Source organism: Liolophura sinensis, chromosome 6 (assembly GCF_032854445.1).
Source record: "Liolophura sinensis isolate JHLJ2023 chromosome 6, CUHK_Ljap_v2, whole genome shotgun sequence".
In the NCBI taxonomy this organism is placed as follows: Eukaryota; Metazoa; Mollusca; class Polyplacophora; order Chitonida; family Chitonidae; genus Liolophura; species Liolophura sinensis.
Window position 1 is genome coordinate 55,310,075 of NC_088300.1, and position 25,077 is coordinate 55,335,151.

General features: G+C 39.1%; 1 protein-coding gene and 1 long non-coding RNA gene across 2 annotated transcripts; both read right to left on the reverse strand.

Moving 5' to 3' along the window:
- Positions 1 to 460: 460 nt before the first annotated feature.
- LOC135468036 (uncharacterized) lies at positions 461 to 3,629 on the reverse strand. The gene is made up of 3 exons (XR_010444202.1): positions 3,528 to 3,629; positions 1,715 to 1,836; positions 461 to 599 (listed from the first exon to the last, which is right to left on the reverse strand). It is a non-coding gene; the product is annotated as an uncharacterized LOC135468036 (long non-coding RNA).
- Positions 3,630 to 12,633: 9,004 nt separating this feature from the next.
- LOC135468336 (beta-hexosaminidase subunit beta-like) lies at positions 12,634 to 24,174 on the reverse strand. Its single transcript, XM_064746531.1, has 13 exons — positions 23,739 to 24,174; positions 22,751 to 23,089; positions 22,334 to 22,446; positions 21,177 to 21,287; positions 20,535 to 20,636; positions 20,299 to 20,404; positions 19,830 to 20,019; positions 18,464 to 18,550; positions 17,619 to 17,697; positions 16,680 to 16,860; positions 14,468 to 14,558; positions 14,105 to 14,209; positions 12,634 to 12,844 (listed from the first exon to the last, which is right to left on the reverse strand). Exons 1-13 carry the CDS (start codon positions 24,058 to 24,060, stop codon positions 12,781 to 12,783), a joined length of 1,890 nt encoding a protein of 629 aa, XP_064602601.1. The 5' UTR covers positions 24,061 to 24,174; the 3' UTR covers positions 12,634 to 12,780.
- Between the last annotated feature and the right edge of the window lie 903 nt (positions 24,175 to 25,077).

Consider the following 25,077-nt stretch of genomic DNA (forward strand, 5'->3'; position numbering starts at 1 on the left):
GCAAAAGAGCCTGAATGTGGGGGCGCTGTGCTGGTCGCTCTTTTCCAGTAAGTTCACAGATGACATCATTTGTGAAAATTTCATATGACTGACAAAATAACAGTATGCATTAAGTATCAAGGTTATTACAAGATCACTTAAAAAATAAATAAATAAAAACCTTTTTTTCCCATTTTTTGGCATGACTTTATTTCCATCTTCGTCTTAGTGTGTGTGTTTTTCATGCATCTTTTAAATTTGAAAGTATGGATTTTGTCATTTCAACCTTCAAGATGGCCATATTAAATGTCACCTTCTCTATTCAAAAAATAGGTACAATGCATTCCATTTCAGGATTTCATATCAGGCACAATGAGGATGCTTGAGTTATTCCCCTTTAGTGCCCCCCACCTTAACCAGGCTCAAAATATTGTTTGAAAAGCTGTTGTATAACAGAAGTGTAATAATGACCTGGGCTTACCTCGGCGTGCTTTTGTGTTTCCACTGGGTACCTTAAAGCTGGTTTGTGTGCGGGGAGTGGAAGTCTTCAGGGGCTTGCCAATGGTGCTAGTGCTCTCAACACGACTCCTCTTAACATTCTCATTGGATCCAGTCAAGGACTGATAGAGATAGGCAGAAAAAGTTAACCATTAATGGTATGGACAACCAGGCATCAGATTCTAAAATAAAATTTGCATGTAAAAAACACTGTACCTGATAATTTTCAAGTACTAAAAATATTTAGAATCTTAGCACCAATTCACAATTTGGAAAACTTTATGCGAGGTAATATATGTAGATCAGTGTTCTGATCTTGGTTTCTAGGTAGGCTTATGGCCTGTGTGTATAAAGTCAGGGAAAAAATGTATCATATCAACATATTTTTGAACATGCACAACCTAATATTTGGGTATTTTGCTATATTTTGAACCCTGCCAATAATTTCACTGCTTGAAGTAATCAAACTACACACGTATGAAATACCTGAAGTACCTACATGTGTTATGTACATATAGATTAGAGGTTACAATATGTGTGATAAATATTATGAAACTCACCGAATTTTGGAAAAATTACAAATACATACATAGCGCAAGAACAAAGAGAGATGAAGTGGAGAATAAGGATGCCAGACAGCCATCAAAAGCTAACTATTTACCATGACCCCCAGAGTAAAGGGAATATCTTTGTACACAAAAAAATTTTACAAGTGTCAAAGGTGCATAGTACCAACACAAATTTCTTGGATGGTGAATGAGATTTATGTACATGTAGAAATTCTCACCTTTTAATATAAAATGACAGTTGATCACACGCTTTTGTGCAAATGCTATGGTTTGAAGTCAGAATGTAAAAGGCTATCCTCACGTGGCATTGACACACAAATAGAACAGTACAATGTTCATATGGCTTTGCATATGATGTCAAACTACAATCACACTTGGACTATGAAACGGTCAATACCTGGCATGTAAATGGACTTAAGAGTATATATCAGTAGCACACACCAAATATACTCAGCCAGAAGTATACTATTATGCTTCTACATGTAAGATCCAGCTCACAATGGTTAAAACTGCAGCTTTATGTCAGGGTGGTGTATAAGACACCTTGGAAACAGAGAATAAATTCAGTCTGAAAGAACACTGATGTCATAACAGAAACTGCATCTTCTAACAAACATAATCCCATGAGTCGCCACGTCCACATGGATCTTTGGAAGCTTATAAATTACCCGTTCATCTGGGCTCCTGCATCTCTTCAGGGCCCCTTTTCTTTACTGTCAGGCAATGGAAGTTTGGTTGTATTTGATGGTCTGGGTAGACTGGAATTGTGGCTCCGAGTAGCCAGAGCTGTCTGTAAACAAAAAAAACAAATATTATTGTAATTTCCTGAAAATCTTGGTTTGTCCACAAAAATAATATTAAAGATAATGCATATCATCAGAATTTCAAGAACATAAAATGTTAAAAATCAGTGTGATGATGGAAGCCGTCTTACAGGTTAAAGTTTACATCTGTGCCTGAAAAACACAAGCTTTGAGTAATACACACCATTCTTCTAGATACGGTACAATATTGCAACTTGTACATTATATTGGGACAGTCTCTTAAATCACATATAGGCCTATTTTACCAAGGATCTCGGCCGTATGGGGTTTCACATACATCACAATCGAAGGGCCTTCCAGGTTAAAATATTGGTATTTAAGCACAAAACAAAAATCTATGCAAACTGAACCAATACAAGGATTAACTGGGCAAAACTCCAATAAAGCATGTTCATAAAGACATTCTCTGTTCCTCTTTCAATTTTTTACACATTCTGTAGCATTTACCACCAGTATATCCAAGACAATTCACAGTTGTGACTTACACCCACGTGCCGTGTCAACATCGTGACCTAATAAATCGAGTTGTTCCTCCCCGCGCATGTGTGGTTAATCTTTCACGACTTCACCATGTTTTGATGATCAGCTGGCTCTCAGTTTTGACAGACAGAAAGCAATGTGACAGCAGAGACACAAATTTGCAACTGAAGGCTATGGAGTAGAATGACGGACCCCACAGTTTGAGCGAACTGTCAAATTAAGCTTGCAGTGAAAAAGGAGGGTTATTTTCTGCATCTGTTCCATTCAATTTCACGAAAGGTCAACCACTGCTGCGCATGGACCCAGATTTTAAAAACATGGCAGCAAGTGACGACCTGCTAATTATGAGAATGTTTTCGATTTTGGCTAAAATTTGCAGGAGAATGGTGATGTAAAGGCAAATAGCGATTGTGGCAAAATGTGCATAAATATTAAAAAATTGGTATATATATCCTAGTTGTATAAAATAACGAAAGCTCTGTAGAAATACTCTGACTATCTGGAAAGCTGAAAATTATACAAATCCAACAGATACAGGATCATTAATAGGCATTTTCCTGTGCAACAACATTGGGAGGACCATTTTCTTCACCCACGCCGTTTCTTAATAAGGAGATCACGCGGTCTCTACTTCCGATCCGTCTTACAGAATTGGAATTGAACGAGGTAGCCTAGCTGTTTGTCATCATAATACCGAATTGGGTCCACATAACTCTTGGGCTAAAGCCTATTTGTACTCACTGCACATTAAATGACAACAAAAACAATATACCGATTCAAGTGCTCCCTTAAACCTGTTGGGACACCTCAATTACTCAACAGAATTTAAAAGAATTTAAACGTGTTCATCAATCCTGCATAGACTGCAAATTGTTCCCCAGCTGCTAAGATACCATGTTAAAACGTTTAGGCCTCCTTATTTGATTTGAAGATTTACTCCGTGTGCGTAGGATTTATCAAAAACTTTACAAGACAACTTCACAACTGGAGGTGCATATTCATGCTTTGATCATTCACTGCAAACTAGACATCCCTTAAAATTGTTTAATGCCATGCTCACAGTCTCACTCGGATGCATGTTGTTGTTATTATCAGTACATCATGGCAACAAAGTGACAGTCAACGAGGTGCAGCCCCGACCTAATGCACAGTCACAAGCGAGACACTGATTACTCACCTTTACTTCCATTGTGTCTTTTACCTGATTCCTATGATACAGTTTTTAAAATCTGACATCAACTAGCAAACTACAACGATTTCCGCCACTTTTCGAAAACCGCTCCGCAGAGCAACCCTTCAAAGCTGATTGGTCAAAATTGCGTTGCGCCCCTAAGCGGAAGAGCAGTAAGCGGGAGATCACTCTTACTGGACCTTAACGTTATCACCAATATGAGCTATAACAAGCCTGAAGTAAACATTTGAATGTAATGTGTAGGCTTGAGGTTTTACGTTGTACAATTTTTTCAGTCATATGACGACGAGGACTCATTAGATGTGTGTACAAATACTGTGTACACATACTGTGTCCAAACCGCCAATGTGCTGCAGGCTTTGAAGTAGGCCTATTATTATGCTGAAGACACTTGGCATGACACATCGACCCAGTCATATATCCTACTGACACCGGGTCAAGCAGTCATGGTTCCTTACTCCAACTCTGTCAGTGCTCAGCGCTATGCGAGACAGCAACATTAAGTACCATTTTTAAAGTCTTTGCATGGTCTGACCCAACCCGGGTTTGATCCCAGATCTCCCTACATTACTATTTGAAATTCTTGGTATACATGATGACAACCACTGCTCTCCCACAGTAGCTTCGACAATCACAAAAAATGTTTACATGCACCATAATTATGATTATAGACTTATACCAAAACTTCAGTCATTAAAAACTTGATATGTTACTTTCCGTTGTTTAGCTGAAATTTTGTTTTACACTAACTTACCCAGAATTTACTTTGTCATGCAATGAATATTTTGACCTAATCTACGTAAGAAATAATAATTTTAAAGTCGTTTGAATTTTGACTTAAGCCTAAGATTACCTCGTGGTCCCGGTGCCAGAAATTTCAGTTTCCTAGCTGGGCGCTCCCATCATGATCTCCTCTGTATAGGCTTACATGTAACTTTGATACGCCTAATCGTTCATGTAGGTTCTGTTTAAAAAAGACAGTAACATATCCCTTTGGAAGCTTTTAGCTACTATAATGCAGTTTTTATCGGTGTCAAAATACAGAAGCAAATTTCGTTTCGAATCGGTAATGTTCTCCTGCGTCGTGCATATAAAACTGAATACTAGAAAACCCTCAACACACGTTGGCTTTAATTAAGTTCTTGTCCTGTCCCCTGCTACGAAAGAGGAATAGGGTATAGAAATGCTTGCCGCTGTGCATCTGTCCTTCCGTTCGATCCATCCTTCCGTCAGTTTCACCTTCCATCCGATCAGCCCAGTCCGTTCTCCGGCGTCTGTATTGGGAATATTATATCTCGAAAGCAAAAGAAGGAATCGCTTTCAACCTTTGGTATTGACTTGTAACTGCTGAAAGAATGGCTAATATTAGGTTTCGCAGAGCTCCGTGACCGAAGATGGCTGCTACCAACCATGAGAATTTTATAAATATACACTCATTCATCTGTCGATATTGACTTGCATGTTCATGCGGTGAACGAGGTGTATAGGTCTATATAAAGAAAAGAAACAAAGAGAGCGCCTGTAAAATCTAACAGCGAGGTTAGTTTCAGTGGCACATACATAAATATTACTGAACAGCAACGTCACAAATCCTATAAATCCATGCATATGCATGCTTGTGTATGATACACCTATTTTGTATCGATTTATATAGATGTTTCCCTCAAACATGATCATCAGCGTGGAGACCTGATTTAGCTATTCAACTTGTTCGGTATTTAATTCTAATTAGTAGAATGGAATTGTACACGTCTATTCTATCTCCATGTTCAAATCTATTAACCAGAACCATATTTACGCTTTACCTGGATCTAATATAAATGTATAATCTGTTATATTATTTCCGTTACTGCCAATAGAAATGTTTAACATTTTCTACTGATTTACAATGATTCAATGGACTTTTTTAATGAAATGATTACTATGAACAAAGAATTTGAAGTATATGCATAGAAGGTTTTCTCAGTGGTGTAAACGTTTTTCCCCGCGGTGTAAAGCCACCGTATAGTTTAGACACACCGTGTACAAAAATATGCGTGTTTCATATCGTGTCTACCTGAAACACGTTGCTTTTGAGGAGTATATATGTATGTGTGATTGGGGTTTCATGTCATGCTTCAGAATATTTCAGTCATATGACAACGAGGCGTCATTAGGTGTGTGTACATACACAGTATCTTATTGTGACAGGGCCAGTCCACGCCACCGAAGTGATGCCGTCAATGAGGTACCATGTCAAAGACACCATCATCACATGATGACGCGTAGCCAACCAGTGCTCTTTAATTGCTCTAACCGCTCAGTGCCGAGCGCCAAGCAAGGTAACAAATACCATGTTAATGTCTTTTGTATGACTCGTCCCGTGCTTTGAGGAATAAGCCTTTTGTAGATAAGCTTGTGACGTGACCTACATCTGTGAACCAAAATTTATCTTGTACATATTTACTCCTATGTACTTAAATGCATTAAGACTACACTTGCTGGAATACGTTAGAGACTGTGATATGCAGAATTTGCATGGACAACGGTAAGCAAAGCAATGCATATGGCATGTTCCGCCATTATTGTCACAGTAGAGTATTATACAAAACTTCAATGACTTCCGATACAAAGCGTTGGACTCATGGACTTTTCTGTCTTACACCTATGTCATAGCCACAGTGTGCGGAATAGCCCTCGTGGCGGTAGGGATGTCAATGGCCATCTACTTTAAGTTTACAAGTCATTTTGTGGAGAATCCCTCCGTGTGCAGAGTTAGGGATGTACTACACCTGAAGGCGGACATCCCATGTTTTTGTGGCGATTATGAGGAGTTTGGCAAGTGTCAATCTAAGTACCCGTGTGTACAGGTACGGGTGGACTACACGGACTCGGTGACAGGGGAGAGTGTCAAGGACGCCTTGCTGTACGACCTTCCCCGCCATTACGAAGTGTTACATGTTGACAAGGTCAGCGTTTAGAGATAATACATCCTATTCATATATACAGGTATGTGCATGTACCTGATAACACATAACGTGCAGACGTTACCATGTCTACGATTCATGCTTTTATAAAGGTTTTCAGGGTAATAACTTTCAAGTTCTCACAATATGTGTACATGTCGCAACGTCATTGGCTGTAGTGAAACTAAATCTGCATATTAACATAATTCACGCATAAAACTTAGGCCTAGCTAATACTATATAATATCACAGATAGGCCTACATCAGGCGACAAAACGCGCCTGGTGACGTATAGGTGAGTTTTCTGTTTACCTATATACTGAAAGATAATTTGGCGACTCTCAGACCTCTTCCTGTTCGGTAACGCATAAATATAAAGAAAAGAAAGCGCGGAAAACAATAGCTGGAAAAGAACTCACTAACGTCGACGCTTGAAATGACTGCGGCGTGTTGGAACTCACAGTTCCCATCAATGACTGGTTCACTGCCCCACGATGCTTCCTTCGTTTACTCGTGTTTAACTCACTGTGCTCTACCTGGGGTCCCATCGTCCCAAGAATGAATGAATGATTATGACTTAACGCCACGTCGGCAGTGTCTCAACCATATCGTGGCGGCCATCGTCCCAAGATGTTCTATCGCCACACCTCAATTCAATTCTACCATTTCCCCATGCGCGGTTCCTTGCAGCTTCACCCGAATAGATCATTGGTAATTGTTCTTTAGTTCCGATTATAATGAATTAAATTTTTGGGCGATATAAGCATCATGGGAATGAATGAATAAATGAATGATTATGACTTAATTCCTAATATTAATAGTCTCAAGATGATGGAAGTAAAGAACTTTGCCAAGTCAGGTCAATGCTTAAATTATACTTTTATTTCAGTGCTCTACTATAGCATGTGACGAAGATTGGGAAAGTAACAATCGGACTGTCGAGGAGTTTGTCTGGACGCACGGTGTCTTTAATCAGACGTTCCCTTGTTACCACGGCCAAAGCTCGAAACCGGAAGCTATACTCACTATCATTGAGCGATGGAAGATCTTCCTGGGCATGCTGCTACCTGCTTTACTTCTCATTCTCTCCGTCAAAGTTTTGCTCTGTTACTGTGCTGTGTATCCTAGGTGTAAAATAAGGAACAGCAGTGCGAAAGTAGATGCAAATATTGCGTCCTAAGAATGTATCGTTCCGGACATGAAATAATATTATACAATGGGCTGGATATCTCATTCACTAGCGATGTTGCACATGTTTAAAGACACAACGATATACTGGGACATATCGGAGTGACGAGGGGAGTGGGGGGAGGATCTCAAAGATACTGTAGGTTTTTACCAACTTTATATGCTCATGTTGGCTTTCTCTCCAGCTGTTCGTGGGAGGGTCTGCCAGTAACTTGCGGGTTGTCGTGGGTTTATGCTGGCTGCTGTCGTACATATTCTTGAATACCTCATAGAACATCAATCTGCCCGGTGTCCTCCAAACATAATGGTGACCGACAACGAACAACCTTTGAGCACCGTTAGACATCAATCAATCTGTCAGTCCTATCATGCCATGCATGGTATTGAGAGGCGTATCCAGTGCGGCAGTACACTGTCAAACAATTATGGAATAAAAATCTGACTGAAGTGAATTTATTACTTGATTGTTGATTAACGCCATACTATACATAATGGTGAGGTCTGTGGGTGGAGAAAACTGAACTAACCGGCGGGTAAAGCACTGACCATTGGCAAGATACTCACGCACCTTCCAACCTGGGAGAGAAGTCGTCCATTTGTTATATTGTCACCAAAGACCCAGTGCACAGTGAGAGCGGTGAATTGGAATGAAAGCAATAAAAACATCATCAATTAAATTTGACCAGATGCCATACTTAACCTTATCGTGTTTACCTTCCTTCAGGCTTTCTGGATTTTAGTCTAAGTAATATGCCAGTGCAGTATCCGTGCAGTGATGGAATAATTATCATTAGTCGTGGCAATTACGTCGCATGGTAGCAATATGAGTTCTTTTATTCTTAGGGCGACTTGAGAAAAGATTGACATGTGACATTTGTTCCAAAATCACGCGAACATAACATTGTTTATAGAGAAAAATGTTTCCTGAGAGAAGCTTCTGAAACCACTACTTAATTATAATAACTGTTTTTGTTATGTATGGCAATCAAACATTTTTATTCGTTCTGTTGACCATTTATATTAACTAATCAAAGGAAATCGTTAAATATAAAATAATATACGTTGCCAGGCAACGTGGTTGTGATGATTGGTCACAAGGCCTGCATGCTGATTATTTAATTGACGACGGTATAGGTTATAGCGTACATGTATATATAAATCAGCGTGGATCGACTATGCTGCATGTTGGACTTAAGTAAATATGATCATATACTTTGAAACAATTAAGACCTGTAAAATTCAAAGGTTTCAAACGCATGTTATGTATATTTACCTCGCGTGCTGCCAATAATCAGCGATAAAGATTGTTTATGAATATTGACTCATGGACTGGAATTTGCCTTTGATGTAAAAATAATTTATTGACATTTAAATGTTATTGGTTTGTTGATGTTTTGAAAATGTTTTGTTTTCCCGGTGACATGGCCTTCAGATCGTAGTTTGACAAATTGCTGGCATTTGCTAACCTCCTTTGCTTCTCCTAATAACTTTGCCCTACATACATTCTAATTTATGTCCATTGATGTAAACTACTTAGAAAAGTGTGTATAAGTTTGTTTTTTCAAAGCATACATACAGACGTATACTTATATTGAATTATACACACTGCATATGTATTTTTTCCAGTCTGAAAAATGCTACAAATGCAAAATGTATATTTGGTAAAAGTCCAAAACGAGAAATAAATTTCTAACTTCACGTTTTGTTCACGTATTACTTCACGTATATCAACTGCCTGACGATACGCTAAACGATACATGGTGAGGAACTTGTGGATTAGAGAGTATGATGTGCTCGATTCCAAACATTCATGTCGATGGTTTACTCTAGGCAGTTCGATTTCCTGTGCTCATTACACTCATCGCCAGCACGCAAAAGAACAAGTGTTAAAGTGAACACAATATACGATATGTAGAAAAAAAATACCAGTATAAACTCTGAGGGAAAGTGCTTCCCGGGTCTTGATTATAGCTTTTGTATTAAATAGGAAACTGAAAAGTACAACAAAACAAACGTTTTGACATTCAAAACAAAAGAAATGTTTTTTTAATAATTCTATAATGTGAATTATAGTTCTAATGCCGTTATTAGGTAATGGGATGAGGAGCACTAATTATCATCGCAGCCACAGAAATATATATATACAAATGCCCACAGTCACCTCTGTATATATATAACCACCAAAAGCATAATAGCCATGGCAGCCACGGAGATTTTTATACAAGCGTTACCTCTGAATATATGTATTCATCAAAATCCACTCTACATAAACAAAACAGTTGGGGTTGTAGTTCAGTGATGAAGTGATACCTATTTAATTTACACACTGGGGATATTTATTTATTTATTTGATTGGTGTTTTACGCCGTACTAAAGGATAGTTCACTTATACGACGGTGGTGCGAGGAAACTGGACAGAGCCCAGGGGAAACCCACGAACATACCTTCCCACGTACGGCCGGAGAGGAAGAGGGCATGCCCACTGGAGATAGGGAAACTGACTATCAGGTTGCCATGATAGCCACAGTCATCGGAGGTGACATCTGTCGTTACCCCTATATATATATATAAGCATGTATCCACTAAAAACTGTACATGCAAAACAATAGGAGTTGTAGCCATACCTATTTATATGACAAATATAGAGAAAATAGCAATGTGGTTACCATGACCGCTGTGGAAATCTACAAACGTGAGATGCCACAGATCATCACTTCCGTGTCTAAGTATCTAGCAAGAATTAAAACTGCTCTTGAATAACAGTTGGAGATGTAGCCAACAAAACCGACATAGTATAAATAGGAATGATGGCAACGTGGTTACCATGGCAACGGTGAAACTGGACATATCGTCACTTCTGTATCTAAGTATTCACCAAGAATTAAAACTGAATATGGAAAACAACTGGAGTTGTAACTCGGACACGAAGTTTATTCTTAATTATATAGTAGATAACAGAGAATAGCAATCTGATTACCGTGACAACCGCGGAATTGAACAAGTGGGATTAGCGACAGATCATCACATCAGTATCTATGTAACCATGAAAAAATAAAACTCTACGTGGAAAACAGATGGAGTTGTAGCCGGACAGGCTCTCATCTCTAATTATACAGTATATATAGGGAAAATAGCGATCTGGTTACAATGACAACCGCGGAAATGGACAAGTGCGAGTTACTACACATCGTCAAATCAGTATCTATGTATCTACCAAAAATTAAAACTGCACATAACAACTGGAGATATAGCGCGTACACGACTACGAACGGAGAGACGGACGGACAGACAGACAGACGGACAGACCGACAAAATCGATATAACATGATGCGCTCCGCTTAATGGCGACGGGCGTATAAAAATGAACATGGTATTAAAGAACAGTGCGGATGGTCGCGGGTTTCCCTCGGGCTCTGCGCGGTTTCTTCCAACCGTAATGCTGCTCGCCATCGTACAAGATAAACATTCTTGAGTTCGGCGTAAAACACCAAATAAATAAATAAATCAAACAACGGGGCAATGAAATAAAATAAATGAAACCATGACAATCAGGGGAGATTACCATTACAGTAATCGAACCGACAGGCCCGGGAACAGGTGCGCGATATCTGTTGGAAGAGAAATCCACTGGTATTGCACATCTCAAATCTGTGAGACAAATTTGTGAAGACAATTTTTTAAGGTGTGGTTTAACATTAAATCTTAATACAAAATAGTATAGTATTCATAGTATTTCTTATTCTGTTAGTTTCTGAAAAAAAAATACATAACATCGATTCTCAACAATTCCAGAAAGTTGAAAGTTAAATCCTTAGCTTTACGTCACGTTTATGGTTTCATTTTATTAAGTGACAGTTCTGGATCCCGGTTTTACAAAGCCGCATACGACATTTTTTATCGCACATTTGTCGCACGATATTACCTATTACCGTGCCGTTGTCCTATATGTGCGATTATCGTACATGTACGACATCTTTGTGAAACTGGCCCTTGAAGTTCACTTCCTGTACACGTATGCTTTGTTACCTTTCTTGGCCGAGGGCTTCGTCAGTCTTACAATTACCACAATCTTGTAGTAGCAAAAGTTGACACCTTCACCAAAGTCTTTGGGTTAATAAACATCTAAACTAGTACATCTGATGAAGACAGCAAGAATTATGTGCTTGCTATTCATCTTAAAGTAAAATTTGAATATATGACTTTGAGAGAACTACATCAACTATAGATTATACCGGGTAAGATTTATTGTACGTAGCACTTGCGAAGGTCGCTCGAACATAAACACCACTGTATCATGAAGAATATACCTACTTTTGTAAGCATCAATAAAAGGATGTGTATTGTAATGGAAATGGCAGATTGCAAGTTGCGGTTTCTCCCGAGGCCATCGTCAAAACGGTCAGAGCATTGGGTAACGAATTAAGAGACTGGGCTTTAACATAACAAGGTCATAGCGACAATAACGTGAACAAAAATTTGCGCAAGCTCAAACCCTGACGCATCCTTGATAAGCATGTATACGTTTGCACATGACACTAATTACAAGTGACGACATTCAGGTATAGCAATTAGCCGGCGCTAACCAAGCGTTGCCCATTAATTAATACCATGAATTAAGCTTATATACTATGATCATACAGAGATCTGATAATGGCAATAATTGCAAAGTCAAATCACAGAGCTTGGATATAGAATGGACCAGGCGTTATTTTTTGTGCTTTGTTTTTTTTTTTAACTTTTCCGGCCTATGTGGTCAATCACAGAGATTTGGGTAAAAAAGAGCTGATCAGGCTTTCCGATGATTCACCATTTTAACAATTTGCCCATCACGGAATTTGCTTCTAGAATGGCCTTGAAATGCGAAATTCATATATATATATATATATATATATATATATATATATATATATATATATATATATATATATATATATATATATGTGTGTGTGTGTGTGTGTGTGTGTGTGTGTGTGTGTGTGTCTACAACGCTATGTAAGTTAGAAGCATTTGCCTGTGAACTAGAAAGAGGCCAATCTCCTGATTTTTAAGTGACTCATCCTGACACATATTCCGGTGCTCCAGCGGCTTTTCTTCAATACACTAGGCTACGGGTTCACTATAACATGACAGGAACCGGGCCCGCTGTTTGGACTGGCTGGTATATCCGCCCTGAAAAGCAAAGTACATCCTGAAAAAAACAACACGGCTTCAACACACAGTGTCGGCTCTAGTCCGACGTGCTTATCACAAAAGATTAACGAAACTAGGATCGCAGATCGATGGTCTGTCTTTTAAAAAATGACCTTGAACTTAGTATCAAGCGTAAAATATTTAAGAGCACGATGTCCTGACGAATGCAATCGGAAATGCCATTGTGTAGACATTCACACTGATTCCGATTACTGCTTATTGGCGGAAGCCTCTAAGAGTTCAACAAAATACCACAGTTACACCTGGGACGCTTCTGACAAAGCAAGGTGAATAGTTGATTCATTAGAAAAAAAGTATCCTTCAGTGATGTGGGTTGAAACGGCAAAGGAAGTTGCTGGGTCCGTTTGTAAAGGCCATTGTAATCATGAGTTCAGCATGATATTTCACTTACAAATAATCCCGACTGTCACATTTTAATGCTTTCTGACTTCTTGTTAGAAAACAAAAACACCCTGAAAATGTAGAGGGTTATGAATACTGACGGTTTGTATAGAACAAAGCTAAGTAAAACCGATCCCACCTATTCTCATGGCATATGTTCAGCTCAATATCGAAATGGTTTTGAAAATTTAGCACTGTAAAGTAATCAATGCTGCACGCAGAAATGAGACATTTTTAGTATGCGATTAAATCTTTCATAAATCATGTGTTATAATACTGAATGATCGGCTGACTTACATGTTCTGCAGAAAATGTGATTGTATACATTGTCTCTTAGTGGACAATTTAATATCCATAACTTATTATTATATATTACAGTATTATATTCCTATGATAACCACATTTCTGGCCACCTGTGTTCAGGTTAGTCCATTTTTGATGACAAAAATTGACATCTGTAAACTAAGAGATAATTACAGTCTTGACGAGGAACGTTTCAAGCCTAAAGCAATTTGGCCCAAAATCACGTGTCTGCTGTTCATGTCTGTTTAACGGATGACAATTTGTTAGCAAATTAGTAAAGCAGGCCTACTTTCACGTATTACAAAAGAACAACAGTCAATCCAGCTTGAACCTGAGTGGCAATTCTGCGGGGAAAGGTCATGTAATTTGTTATATGTATTTTACTTATTGACGAGGAAAAGGCTTGTTCAGTGGGGAAATGTAATCTAAGGTGATAAATGTTTTTGTACGTGTGTATGCTTGGGGTTTTACGTCCTACTTAACAATTTTTGTCGAGAATTGTTTTTTTTATGCATACAAAGGCTTCTTGCTTACAGTAACATACGGCATCGGTGTTCTTCAAAACGAGGCTCCGCTTGCGTCACGTTGGTCACGTGTGAGGCACTCCACAGCCGTTCCGCCATCGCAGACGCCCGAGGCCTGCAAAATTTGTGTATGTATCTATGTAGCATGAAATCAAGACCGGAGGCTATACATTTGGATGTTGTGTCAGAAACAAAATACAATCATGTGGAAAAATGAGGGGAGTTGATATGTCGTATTGCCGGAAAAGGATTGAAGTCCAGGAATATGACGCCTGGTAAGTACAGTGCTAGTTATTTAAACGTCAGAAAACGTCACGTTTTAGTGTTGCCATAATCTTCACATTTACAATATTTTATTAAAAATAATACTAACCATAATGTTTGCAGGAGGTTGGTATCGTCAATGTATTCGCCCCACAGACACGCTTCGCCGCCAATAACTAAACGTTTCGCCTCTGGTGTCCCTGATAAATGTACACACATCCATAGTTAAGCTTTACACACATCTACTTAAACAACATCATTTCAGCTTTCGATGACAACCTTTCAACTATTACACGAAGACAGTGGAGGGATACAATGTTACTGTTTCCCGGATGTATCTGCTGAGGACGCATTCCAATCCAACGGATCAGCATATATGTAGTACTATATAATGTTAATAGCTGATGGATGAAGATGCTAGCTCATTTATTTAAAGCCATGTTTTATTGGTTGATTAATTTATTGGAGTTTTACGCCGTACTCAAGAAAATTTCACTTATACGACGGTGTAAGCCAGCCATCGCTGAATCAGTGGCGGCTTCTGGTCAGGAGGTTTGTTAAGAGCTACCCGGAAAAGTTTTCTTCGGGCTCCATGTACAATATCTCAGTTGTATAAGTTAAAGATTTTTGAGTACGGTATTAGTAAATAAAAAATTCAATCGAATCTTAATTTGACACCAACTTGTAATGCTTCCAATTATCTTCGTACCACTTTATAAGATATAACCGTTTACCCAGCCTGGTGCTTTCTCAAGATGGCGATATACGTCTACCAATGTCCAACTGCTCCGGGTTATTTGGGGCACGAGGAAAGGCTTAACTGCTCTTGGATTTTTGAGGATGAGGAAAGGCCTACAAATGCCTGACTGCTATGGTTTCTTTTTTTTTTGAGGAAAAAGAAAGGCCTACAAATGTCGAACTGTTCTGGGGCTTTTTGAGGATGGGGACAGGTTTAATGTCTACCTGCTCTGGCTTGTTTTTTTGAGGACAAGGAAAGGCGTACAAATGTCTCACAGCTCCAGAACTTTTGGAGGATGAGAAAAGGTCTATAAATGTCTCTATAAATGTGCTCTGGGGGCCCTTTGACGAGAAAGCCTACAAATATTTAACTCTTCGGGGACTTTTGAGGATGAGAAAAGGCGTGCAAATGTCTACTTGCTCCGGGGCCTTGTGCGAATGAGGAAAAGCCTGCAGAGTGACAAATGTCTACCTGCAAGATCTGGTGCCTGTGAGGGCGGGGATTAGAGTGATAAATATTTACCCGCAAGACCTGATACCTGTGAGGACGGAGATAAGAGTACAAATGTCTATCTACAAGATCTGGTGCCTGTTAGGACGGGATAAGAGTACAAATGTCTATCTGCAAGATCTGGTGCCCGTGAGGACGGGATAAGAGTATAAATGTCTACCTGCCAGATCTGATGCCTTTGAGGACGGGGATAAGAGTACAAATGTCTAGCTGCCAGATCTGATGCCCGTGAGAACGGGATAAGAGTACAAATGTCTACCTGCAAGATCTGATGCCTGTTAGGACGGGATAAGAGTACAAATGTCTACCTGCAAGATCGGGCGCCCGTGAGGACGGGATAAGAGTACAAATGTCTACCTGCCAGATCTCATACCTTTGTGGACGGGGTTAAGAGAACAAATGTCTACCTGCAAGATCGGGTGCCTGTGTGGACGGGATAAGAGTACAAATGTCTACCTGCAAGATCTGATGCCTTTGAGGACGGGGATAAGAGTACAAATGTCTACCTGCAAGATCTGGTGTCTGTGAAGACGGGGATAAAAGTACAAATGTCTACTTTCTATGTTGGTTTCTGAGGATCGAATGGACGTACAGATGTTAACCCGTTCTGTATAGATTTTGAAGAAACTGTTTTTCTGGTGGGTGTGTCCGAAATCAACTTTCTACTTCAAGTAGAAGTAAATTCAACAGCTGACAAAATGTCACATAAATTCAAACAAAGTAAGGCAAGCGGAATCGATTGTTATTTGGCACAGCGTGTACTCTTTTAGTGCTCTGAGCAGGACAGTTTTACCGAAGGCAGATTTACCCATTGGAAAGACCCGCCAGCTTCTCTTGAGGAATCAGAATTCAGACCAAGACGTTTTTCACTCCGGACAGCTGCGGGAAGAGGCAGATACAAGAAGACTGGATGTTCAATAAAGGAATTATAATACATTCCGAAGACTTCTAAATCAGGGCAGCTGCCGACGGAGGTAGATTTAAAAATATATCCACATGGGAAACACCGATGTAGATACCTCTGGATTTTCAATAAAGCTTAACTCTGAGAGGCTTATCTATCTGTACGTACATACAAACTCTGTCGGGTCGACGTTGTAGTACTTGTCCCAGTCTTTGCCGTAGTTGACGTAATTGAGGTACCAGGCGGTGGAGTAGACCGTCCTCAATCCCATCTCTGTGGCTTTCTGAAGAATGGTTACATCTAAGGCTCCCCAGTTCTTCCATATTTGGATGATACTTTCACGGGGTACCTTCAGTCGTAAAAGAGAATAATTCTACCATGTAGAGGCTATAGTAAATCAAACAAATAGTACAAGTCTGACCATTTTGAAGATGATGCTGTATTGTGAATTTTTGGTGGCATCTTCAGCCATTATGCGAGTGTATATAAACTTATACATAATATATTTATCTATTTGCTTGTTTGTTCCTTTTTTTAATTGGATGAGTGTTTTACGCCTATCTCAAGGTATTTCAGTTATACACAAGGGTCAAGTTAGCGGACAGATAGCCGGTGCCCCCTCCAACAAACCCACTGTACAGGAGCACAGCCGTGGCGCAGAGATTAGTGCTCTGAATGATGCAATCCAGCTGGTTAAGTCCAATACAGGCCTTCAGATTGCGCACAAGTTAAATTCTTGTCGTGGGAGGTTCCCCGCTTCGCACGTTCTCTTTTGAATTCTACATTTTGAAGTGTTTGTGGGTGTCTGTTGATGACACAATGCTATTGTCCGCTGTTGATGCGTTCCAGGAAAGCATTAACCCAACAAGACATGTTCTTGGAAGAGTACCGATTTCTTTAGTTCTTGACAGGCATAACATCCATTCTTAATCATGTCAGGTGAAATAAACATTCGAACACTGAATCCGACAAGCTACTTTAAGCTAAACAATGTACATGGATTTGACGAAAGCGTCAAACAGGTTGATATAATGACATTAGCCAACTGATAGAAGTACGTGTAATCTGCATTAAGGATTACAACTGGATTATATACAGTAATGATACCGTAATGCCGTTGTCCAAAATATCCTGCCAAAACATGTACTCTTTGTTCTTCTTCAGCTGATTAAGATTTAGTAATAATCTAGAAAAATAAAAAAAATAAGAGATTTATACAATTATTATACGGACAGGCAGATCTCACCTAAAAGAAAACTTTGATTGTAAAGACACTGGAGTGAAAAGAAAATAGAGAGGACTAGACATATCAATGGTTTTAATTTGGAGAATATAACATTCTCAGATGCACAGGTATAATGGTGTGCTATAATCGTCTGAGGCTGACGATATGCGTGTTATGCACTTCCTCTGTCACGTGCCATACAGATGTCCCCACGTGATGCAGCGACGAACGATGGTATCCTTGATCCCATGTCGCTATAATAGGATTATCCTCTATTAAAATGACAGTAACACTTAGCAGTAATCTGATTTATGCCATAAGATGTTAGTGCAAATAATCCTCCGGTCAACTGAAACCGTAGTGTACATAAACTCGCACAATGTTCTGATCTCTGTCGTCAGTCTTGTATATTATGTTCTTGCATAAACTGAGATTCTGCTGCTAGCCTGAAGCCTGATTCATTCATTCATTCATTGCTTTCAAATGATTGTTTATTAAATGTGATATCATCACGCTATGTGATAACAACATGTCTAATAAATAGCAATTACCATCACTGCATATTTTTTAAACAAAGTCTGCTTAAGCTATGGCGTCAGGCTGCCTTAAATACTACTATGGAGGCATTTACAAAAACAGAGTAAACTCCTATACTGAGTCAAACCGAAAAACACTGTCGTAGCTACTCTCGTTTTACTCTCCATGCTATAGTCTTTTACCTTATTACCTGTTTACGTAATATTCCTCCAGTTGATTGAAATTCGTGCCAAAGCCCATTTCTTTCATGAACTCTCGAATCTTTAAATTTCCCTCCCTACAACATAGTAATTTAATTGAATGACTTTCATAAAAATAAATGTATTTCTTAGTGATGTCTTAAGCATACCAAGCCCATTCTACAGGGAATATGTTTAAGTCACACAAAAGTGTTCGCAGAGTACAAAATCCGGTCTCTTATAAATTAGAAATACCACTCTACCTGGCTCAGTTCTTACCACAATTGCATTTAAAGCTGGTTATAGCGCCTTTCCCTTTGAAGACAGTTAATCACTTCAGATGATATGCAGACTTCAAAGCTTGTGGGGCGTCGGGATATCTTGTTTTATAGATAAGAGGATTGTATACCGTAGGCTGATACTATACATGTTTCTATCATTAGAATTATTGTAAATGTGAGACCACTACAAAACGGAGTCTGAGCCAATGTTATAACTTTGATCACGTCAAACGTGCTCAGTTTTCGATTCAAGTGAATATTATAGAAATAGCTATCTAATGAAAAATTGTTTTATCATTTTATTTTTTTGACCAAACGTTAACAAACCTAAAACCTTAGACTGGATAAAGCGAGGTGGAAGGGGGGGGGTATAAAATTGTTTGTAAATTTGTAGTAACTTGGATATTCCATAGAATTGCATTAAAAATATGCCAACATATGACATACGGCAAACAACAAGCAGAACTGCTGTACTGAATATGTGTTGATATGTCTTTGTGAGGCCACTCTATGCAGTGCCCCCACAGTGCTATGACCTTCGCGCATATAGTCCCAACATCCGTTTGGAATTGATTCAGTGTCCTAAGGCAAATAGACTTATCTATATTTCCTCCCGTGAGGTGTGCTTAATCTGTGTGTGTTACACCTTGGCATTTACAGGTAATTGGAACAAAGCCCTTTTTAGGATAACAAATTCGTATAATACACGATGTGTCCATGCCGCTACTAGCATCGTTATCAAAGGAAGAACAGAAAAGAAAGAACAGTTTTTAAACTCCACGATTTCCTTGATTACTATTCTTGCTTTGTCTTTCTGAATACTTTGCTGACATTGTTATCTTTATTTGTTATATAAACCCCAATTTACTGATGTTAATCACTCGAAAACGACGATAGTATCGGAATCGAAACATCACGTGCAATAAATAAAAAGTTATATTATCTGTAAGCAATAGCCTTGTCCTGGGAGTCTTTTACATTATACATCAACCATTGCATAACGGACACTGCTTGCTATAGAATAAACCGGTTGTGTATGTTGTTGGGCAATCCATGGCAAACATTTAGGTGAGGGTAGATGGTGAAGTCATCTCACCAGCAGCGGAACGAGCACTCGTCACCCCCCAAGTGGATGGTTTTGTCCGGAAACAAGTCCATGACTTCAGAGAATAATTGGCTGAGGAAATGGAATGTGCCGTTCTTGGAAGGGTCCATTGGCCCGCCTCCTCCGCCTCCACATTCCGTTAGAACTTCTGGGTGACCGGCACCCCAAGACCGCACGTGACCTATACATAAGCGAAAATCAGCCAGTAACAAAGTTCTTCAAAGATTTCTCCCGGCGTCGATCATGTATAATCGCCACTTCTGATTAGTTCTTATATGTAGCCTAAGGGTGGCGCTGAAAACAGGTTAATGACTGCAGCAGTTATGGTGTGAATGTCTCTAAAAACACCACCACCGGCAGAATGTACCTTTGACATCAAGGTGAGACTAGTACAGAGACTGGAAGAGGACTGCTTGAGAAATGTAGCCTGCTGGTGTACATAATCGTTATGGGTACTTACCAGGCGTGTCGAACTCCGGCAAGACCCGTATTCCCCGAAGGCGGCCATATTCTATAATCTCACTTATGACTATATGGTCGTATGTTTCTTTGGCGCTGTAAGCTCCCTAACAAACAAACCAGTAATATGTAAAGAGCAGTGGATAAGAGCGTTTCGTCCATTAAGAAAAAAGATAATTCTATGTAGTTTGATTGTTTTTAAAGGATAATGGTAAAAGGGTAAGAAAGTTCGTGTACCTTGGCGCTTAAGTCTGGGAACTGACGACTCACGTAAGGAAAAGATTGATCATCGACGACGTGCCAGTGAAATACGTTTAGCTTGTTCATCTCCATGGCGTCCTGAAATATTTAAGAAACATTATACAGACTGTGATTTTCTCATTCCAAATCCATTATTTCTAATAAACCCATTCTGAAGTGACGTGCTTCCCTGGAGTCTGAATCGGAACATTGGATTAATTATTTATGTCCTATATGGTTTGCTATCAAAATTCAATGTAAAAACACATCAGGTTTATAAATGTTTAAACACCAAATCTATAGTGTCATTACATTCTTTAGTTACATCTATCCACTATGGAAAGTCCAGTGTGACCGTTTGCCAACTCTCACACTGTCGTCGCTACTATGATTTTACTCGCTTTGTTTCAAGTCTTTTACATCGATCCCAAATATTCTGATAACTATTAATTAGCACCTTTTCTTTTTATTTATTTGATGTTTAACTATAAAAGTATCTATATTTCTATTCGAAATAAACATTATTTACGGACCTGACCTAAACCTTCAGACTTAAGCTACATCAAAGCAGCCATGGGTCGAACACACGACCTTTGAAAAAGCTGTTTTCTTTGTAATTTTAGACAAAAAAAAACATACCATATTTTTTTTTATGGTTCCGGGATTGACATAGTGCCTCGAGGTGTCCAGCATGATCCCACGATGTTTGAAACGCGGGAAATCTTCTATAGATGTCTTGTTGATGCACATCTGTTCGGATAATATTTTGCAAGCAAAATAATTTGAACTTCTGAATACATTGATAAGTTACGAAAAACTCGTTCATGACTTTATCATGAAGCACTCTGCTTCATGATTGTGTCTCATTCCCTTAACCCGGGCTAGGGGCTATATATTCATCGTGTTGAATTAGATTGTCACGTTGGATATATGAACACTTGCGATCAAAACCCAACTGAGATACATATTTTGTTATCGACAATTGAGATTCTAGCATTGTACACGATTTGAATACTGATTTCACTCAGTCGCCTATAACATACCTTTGCGTCTTTCCAATATCATTGAAAAGTGTTGACTACGTCTCTTTGCATGATTCCGTCCTATTTTTGTACCTCAGATACTTTCTTGGAATGTACTTCACCTTGAATAAGGACATTCCAGGTCAATAATCGCAAGGCCAGTTCTCAAATCGACGTATAACACAAACTACCAAAGAACTAAGAAAGTATATAAAGTACAAAAATAGGGCGGAATCATGCAAAGAGAAGTAGTCATCACTTTTCAATGATGTTGGAAAGCGCAATGAATGTTCTAGGCAAATGAGATTACGAATAGAAGGCCTTTATATCACGTAAAACCCCATGTATTTGTACAAATGTTACAGCTTAACTTTGTATGACCACAGGTATAGAGTACGGGTATTTGAAAATGCGTCTAAATGCCTCATAGAGTTCCTCCGATATAGAGTGCATCTTACTTTTGTATGACGACAGGTATAGAGCATTGAGAGGCCTGGAGTCCACGTGGAGCATCCCACACTTGTGCAGCTCTGCTGACATCAACATCAGCTATGGAGTACTTCAGAGAAGGTTTATATGTCGTATAGAGCTCCTCGGACGTAGTTATCTCAGCACAGCTTACCTTTGTATGATCACTGGTATACATTATTGAGAGTAGATCTAAAGACCACATAGACCTCAGACTTACATCTTACTTTTATATGATCACATGTACTTGGGGAAGATCTAAAGGCCTACACAGACTTCAGACGTAGAGCCGTCTGTACATCTTACCTTTGTATGATCACAGGTATAAAGCATTTGGGAGAAGGTCTGGAGTCCACGTAGAGCTCCCCACACTTGTGCAGCCTTAAGGACAGCTCTGCTGGCGGCAACGTCTAACTGATCTAAACAGGCGCAAAAATATCTATTTTTACATTTTACATAGCATCAAAAACCTAAAGAAATTTATTTATGAGCAACATGGCGTTGCAAATGTTTTGTTTGTTTTTTTTTGGGGGGGGGGGGGGGGGATAAATAACCCAAATCAATGGCAATTTGTTTTCGATTAAAAGAACCATCTGTATGCCTATTAAAACCTATTTCTAATACTACATTAGTTATTTAGTTATTGATTTTTACCTGTTTCATTGGTGTTTTACCCATACTCAAGAATATATTAATAAAGACTTGTCTTGTGGGAATACGTACACGATTCATCCGACTCCAAAGATGGGTAATGGTCACACGGGGCGTCGATAGTAACCTCCAACATCTCAACACCTCTCCGTTGTTCTCTGGGGTGTGACACAACTGACTTTGCAGAAGTGTTTTTGGGGTTATCTTCACTTTGTCTCGTAATATAACGGCCGTATCTTTCAAAGGCTGCTTTTATGATATCACAGCTATGGGATTTTTTACTCAAAGTAAATCTGAAGTTTTCAGGGTTGATCGTGATAATGTGACCCGGGTTGGTTGACATTTTCTGGGGTAAAGGCCAAGGGTATCCTCTCGATGGTGGAGCCGCTTTGTGGAATGGAAACTCGTCGACTGGGAAAGACCAAACAAAATTCGTGATTAAATACCTATATTTTCTCTAGAAAAACGAAAAACGCTCTACTAATACCGCATGTAGGCTATCCAAATCAACTTTATACCTGCTTATAATTCCATATCAGCACTACACATTTTTAGTGCTAATGCAGACTTTTAACCATTTTTAAAGGGTGCATTATTTAGCTTGTTCGTTTTCTAAACTGATTGATTTAACGTTTAAATCACTTGTCTGCTGCTGATCAATATTTTGAAATCCAGTGCACAAATGGTGTGGTCTCAAATGATGTGGTCTCAAAGTTCAAGGCTAAGTTGACTGTAACTACTTTGACGTGCGTCACCATGGCAATTGCCATCAATGTACGAACGTATTAAAGAAGTGGGCCTACATACCCAGTGTTAACTTGCTCTAACGTCTGTATAACAACGGCCTGTTCGCCCTGCTAGTAGAATTACTAAGCACAGTGTTTAGTCAAGAATTCTCACAAAGGGTTCATATTTGATCCTTGATAAGCCTTCACACCGATAGTAAAAATTAAAAAAAAAAAATAACCTTGCAGCCTAAGGAAATTTGGTTTATGTTGAAATAGGACTTACCAAGTTAGTCATTGCCTTAATCACTTTGCTGTGACCATGACAAACCTACCCATATAAGAATTGCTCCTAAGCTCTGAAAACTTGGCAGCCCAGAATTGGTCTCCCGGTGACTTCTCTTGCGAAGGAAATATGTCCACGCCAACACGAAACTGTTTGGAGAGCTGCTTCATATCCTTCGTTAAGTTTGTTTTGACTTCCTTGTAAAAGAGCAACATTTTGGGAACTCGTTGGTCACCATTCGACTTATTTATATGTCTTAAATCTTGATCACTGTGCCGTTTGCGACGGGCAGGCATTCTTGTATATCTGTCAAGAAGTGAAAACCTGTTTTTACGACGAGTTTTGTTTCTTTGTGTGTAATAAGTGTTCATGACTGCGTTTGGCCCGAGCTGCCGTTCACGGACATCTGTATTTTCTAAGGCTTCATAAGGTAACAGTTTGTTCACCTCGCTCTCATCCAGGCCGCTCAGGCTTAGCCCGGTTCCGGCCGTTGTTGTCGTGAATGTGGGCGGTTGTCTGTCATCAAATGCGCCGAGTATTTCCTGTTCATCTTTGCATCTGAAAAATGATCGAAACGCAACTTGAGGCATTATTACTTATTCATTTATGTTAATATTTATTAATTGCACTACGGTATTGTCAGGGTTTTGCGTGCAAAAAGTAACTGTCTATCCAGCGGTATCCATCGCCGTCTGAATTTGAACACATCGGCGTCAATAAGTTTGGTTATCTCGTGTCGCAAAACCCTTGACAACAAAAGCTATGTTTCAAAAATGTTTTCGGTGAATCTGATAGCCAATTCCGTCCGTCCTGTGAAATTCTTATTTGTGAAGAATCGTAGAACAGAGTGTAGCGAAATTCCATTTTTTCCGTGAGACGTTTTGAGTTGTTAAGGATTTGCATCAAGCTTATACCGAAGATTTTTTTGTAATGGTACAACAGAACTTCCTTCTTATTCCAGAATGACTTTACTTCTTGTACAGCTTTCATCAATAAGGTTGAGAAAAGTATGGTGGTAAAACTTTTTGAGCCCACAATATATTGAGCTGTGTTTGGAGACTTTTTATTATAATCTGTTTCTTTTAGCGAGTCGCTGTGTGTAAAATCGGTCAAAATCAAAATTGCCTTTAGTCAGTGACACATAACAACACGAGCTACACACATTCATATGTTGAACTTCCATATTATTACAAAGAAAATACAGTTAAATACTATTTCTAATTCATAATGTATTCATAACAAAAACTCCATAACTTTAGTTTCGGCACAATGAACACAATGCCTCGGGTGACCTCATTATTCAGAAGCCAGTGGCATGCTGGACAATGGGCTTGGAGAGTACTTTGTTTTACACTGGTTGCACCAACAAGAGGTTAGAACAAACATCT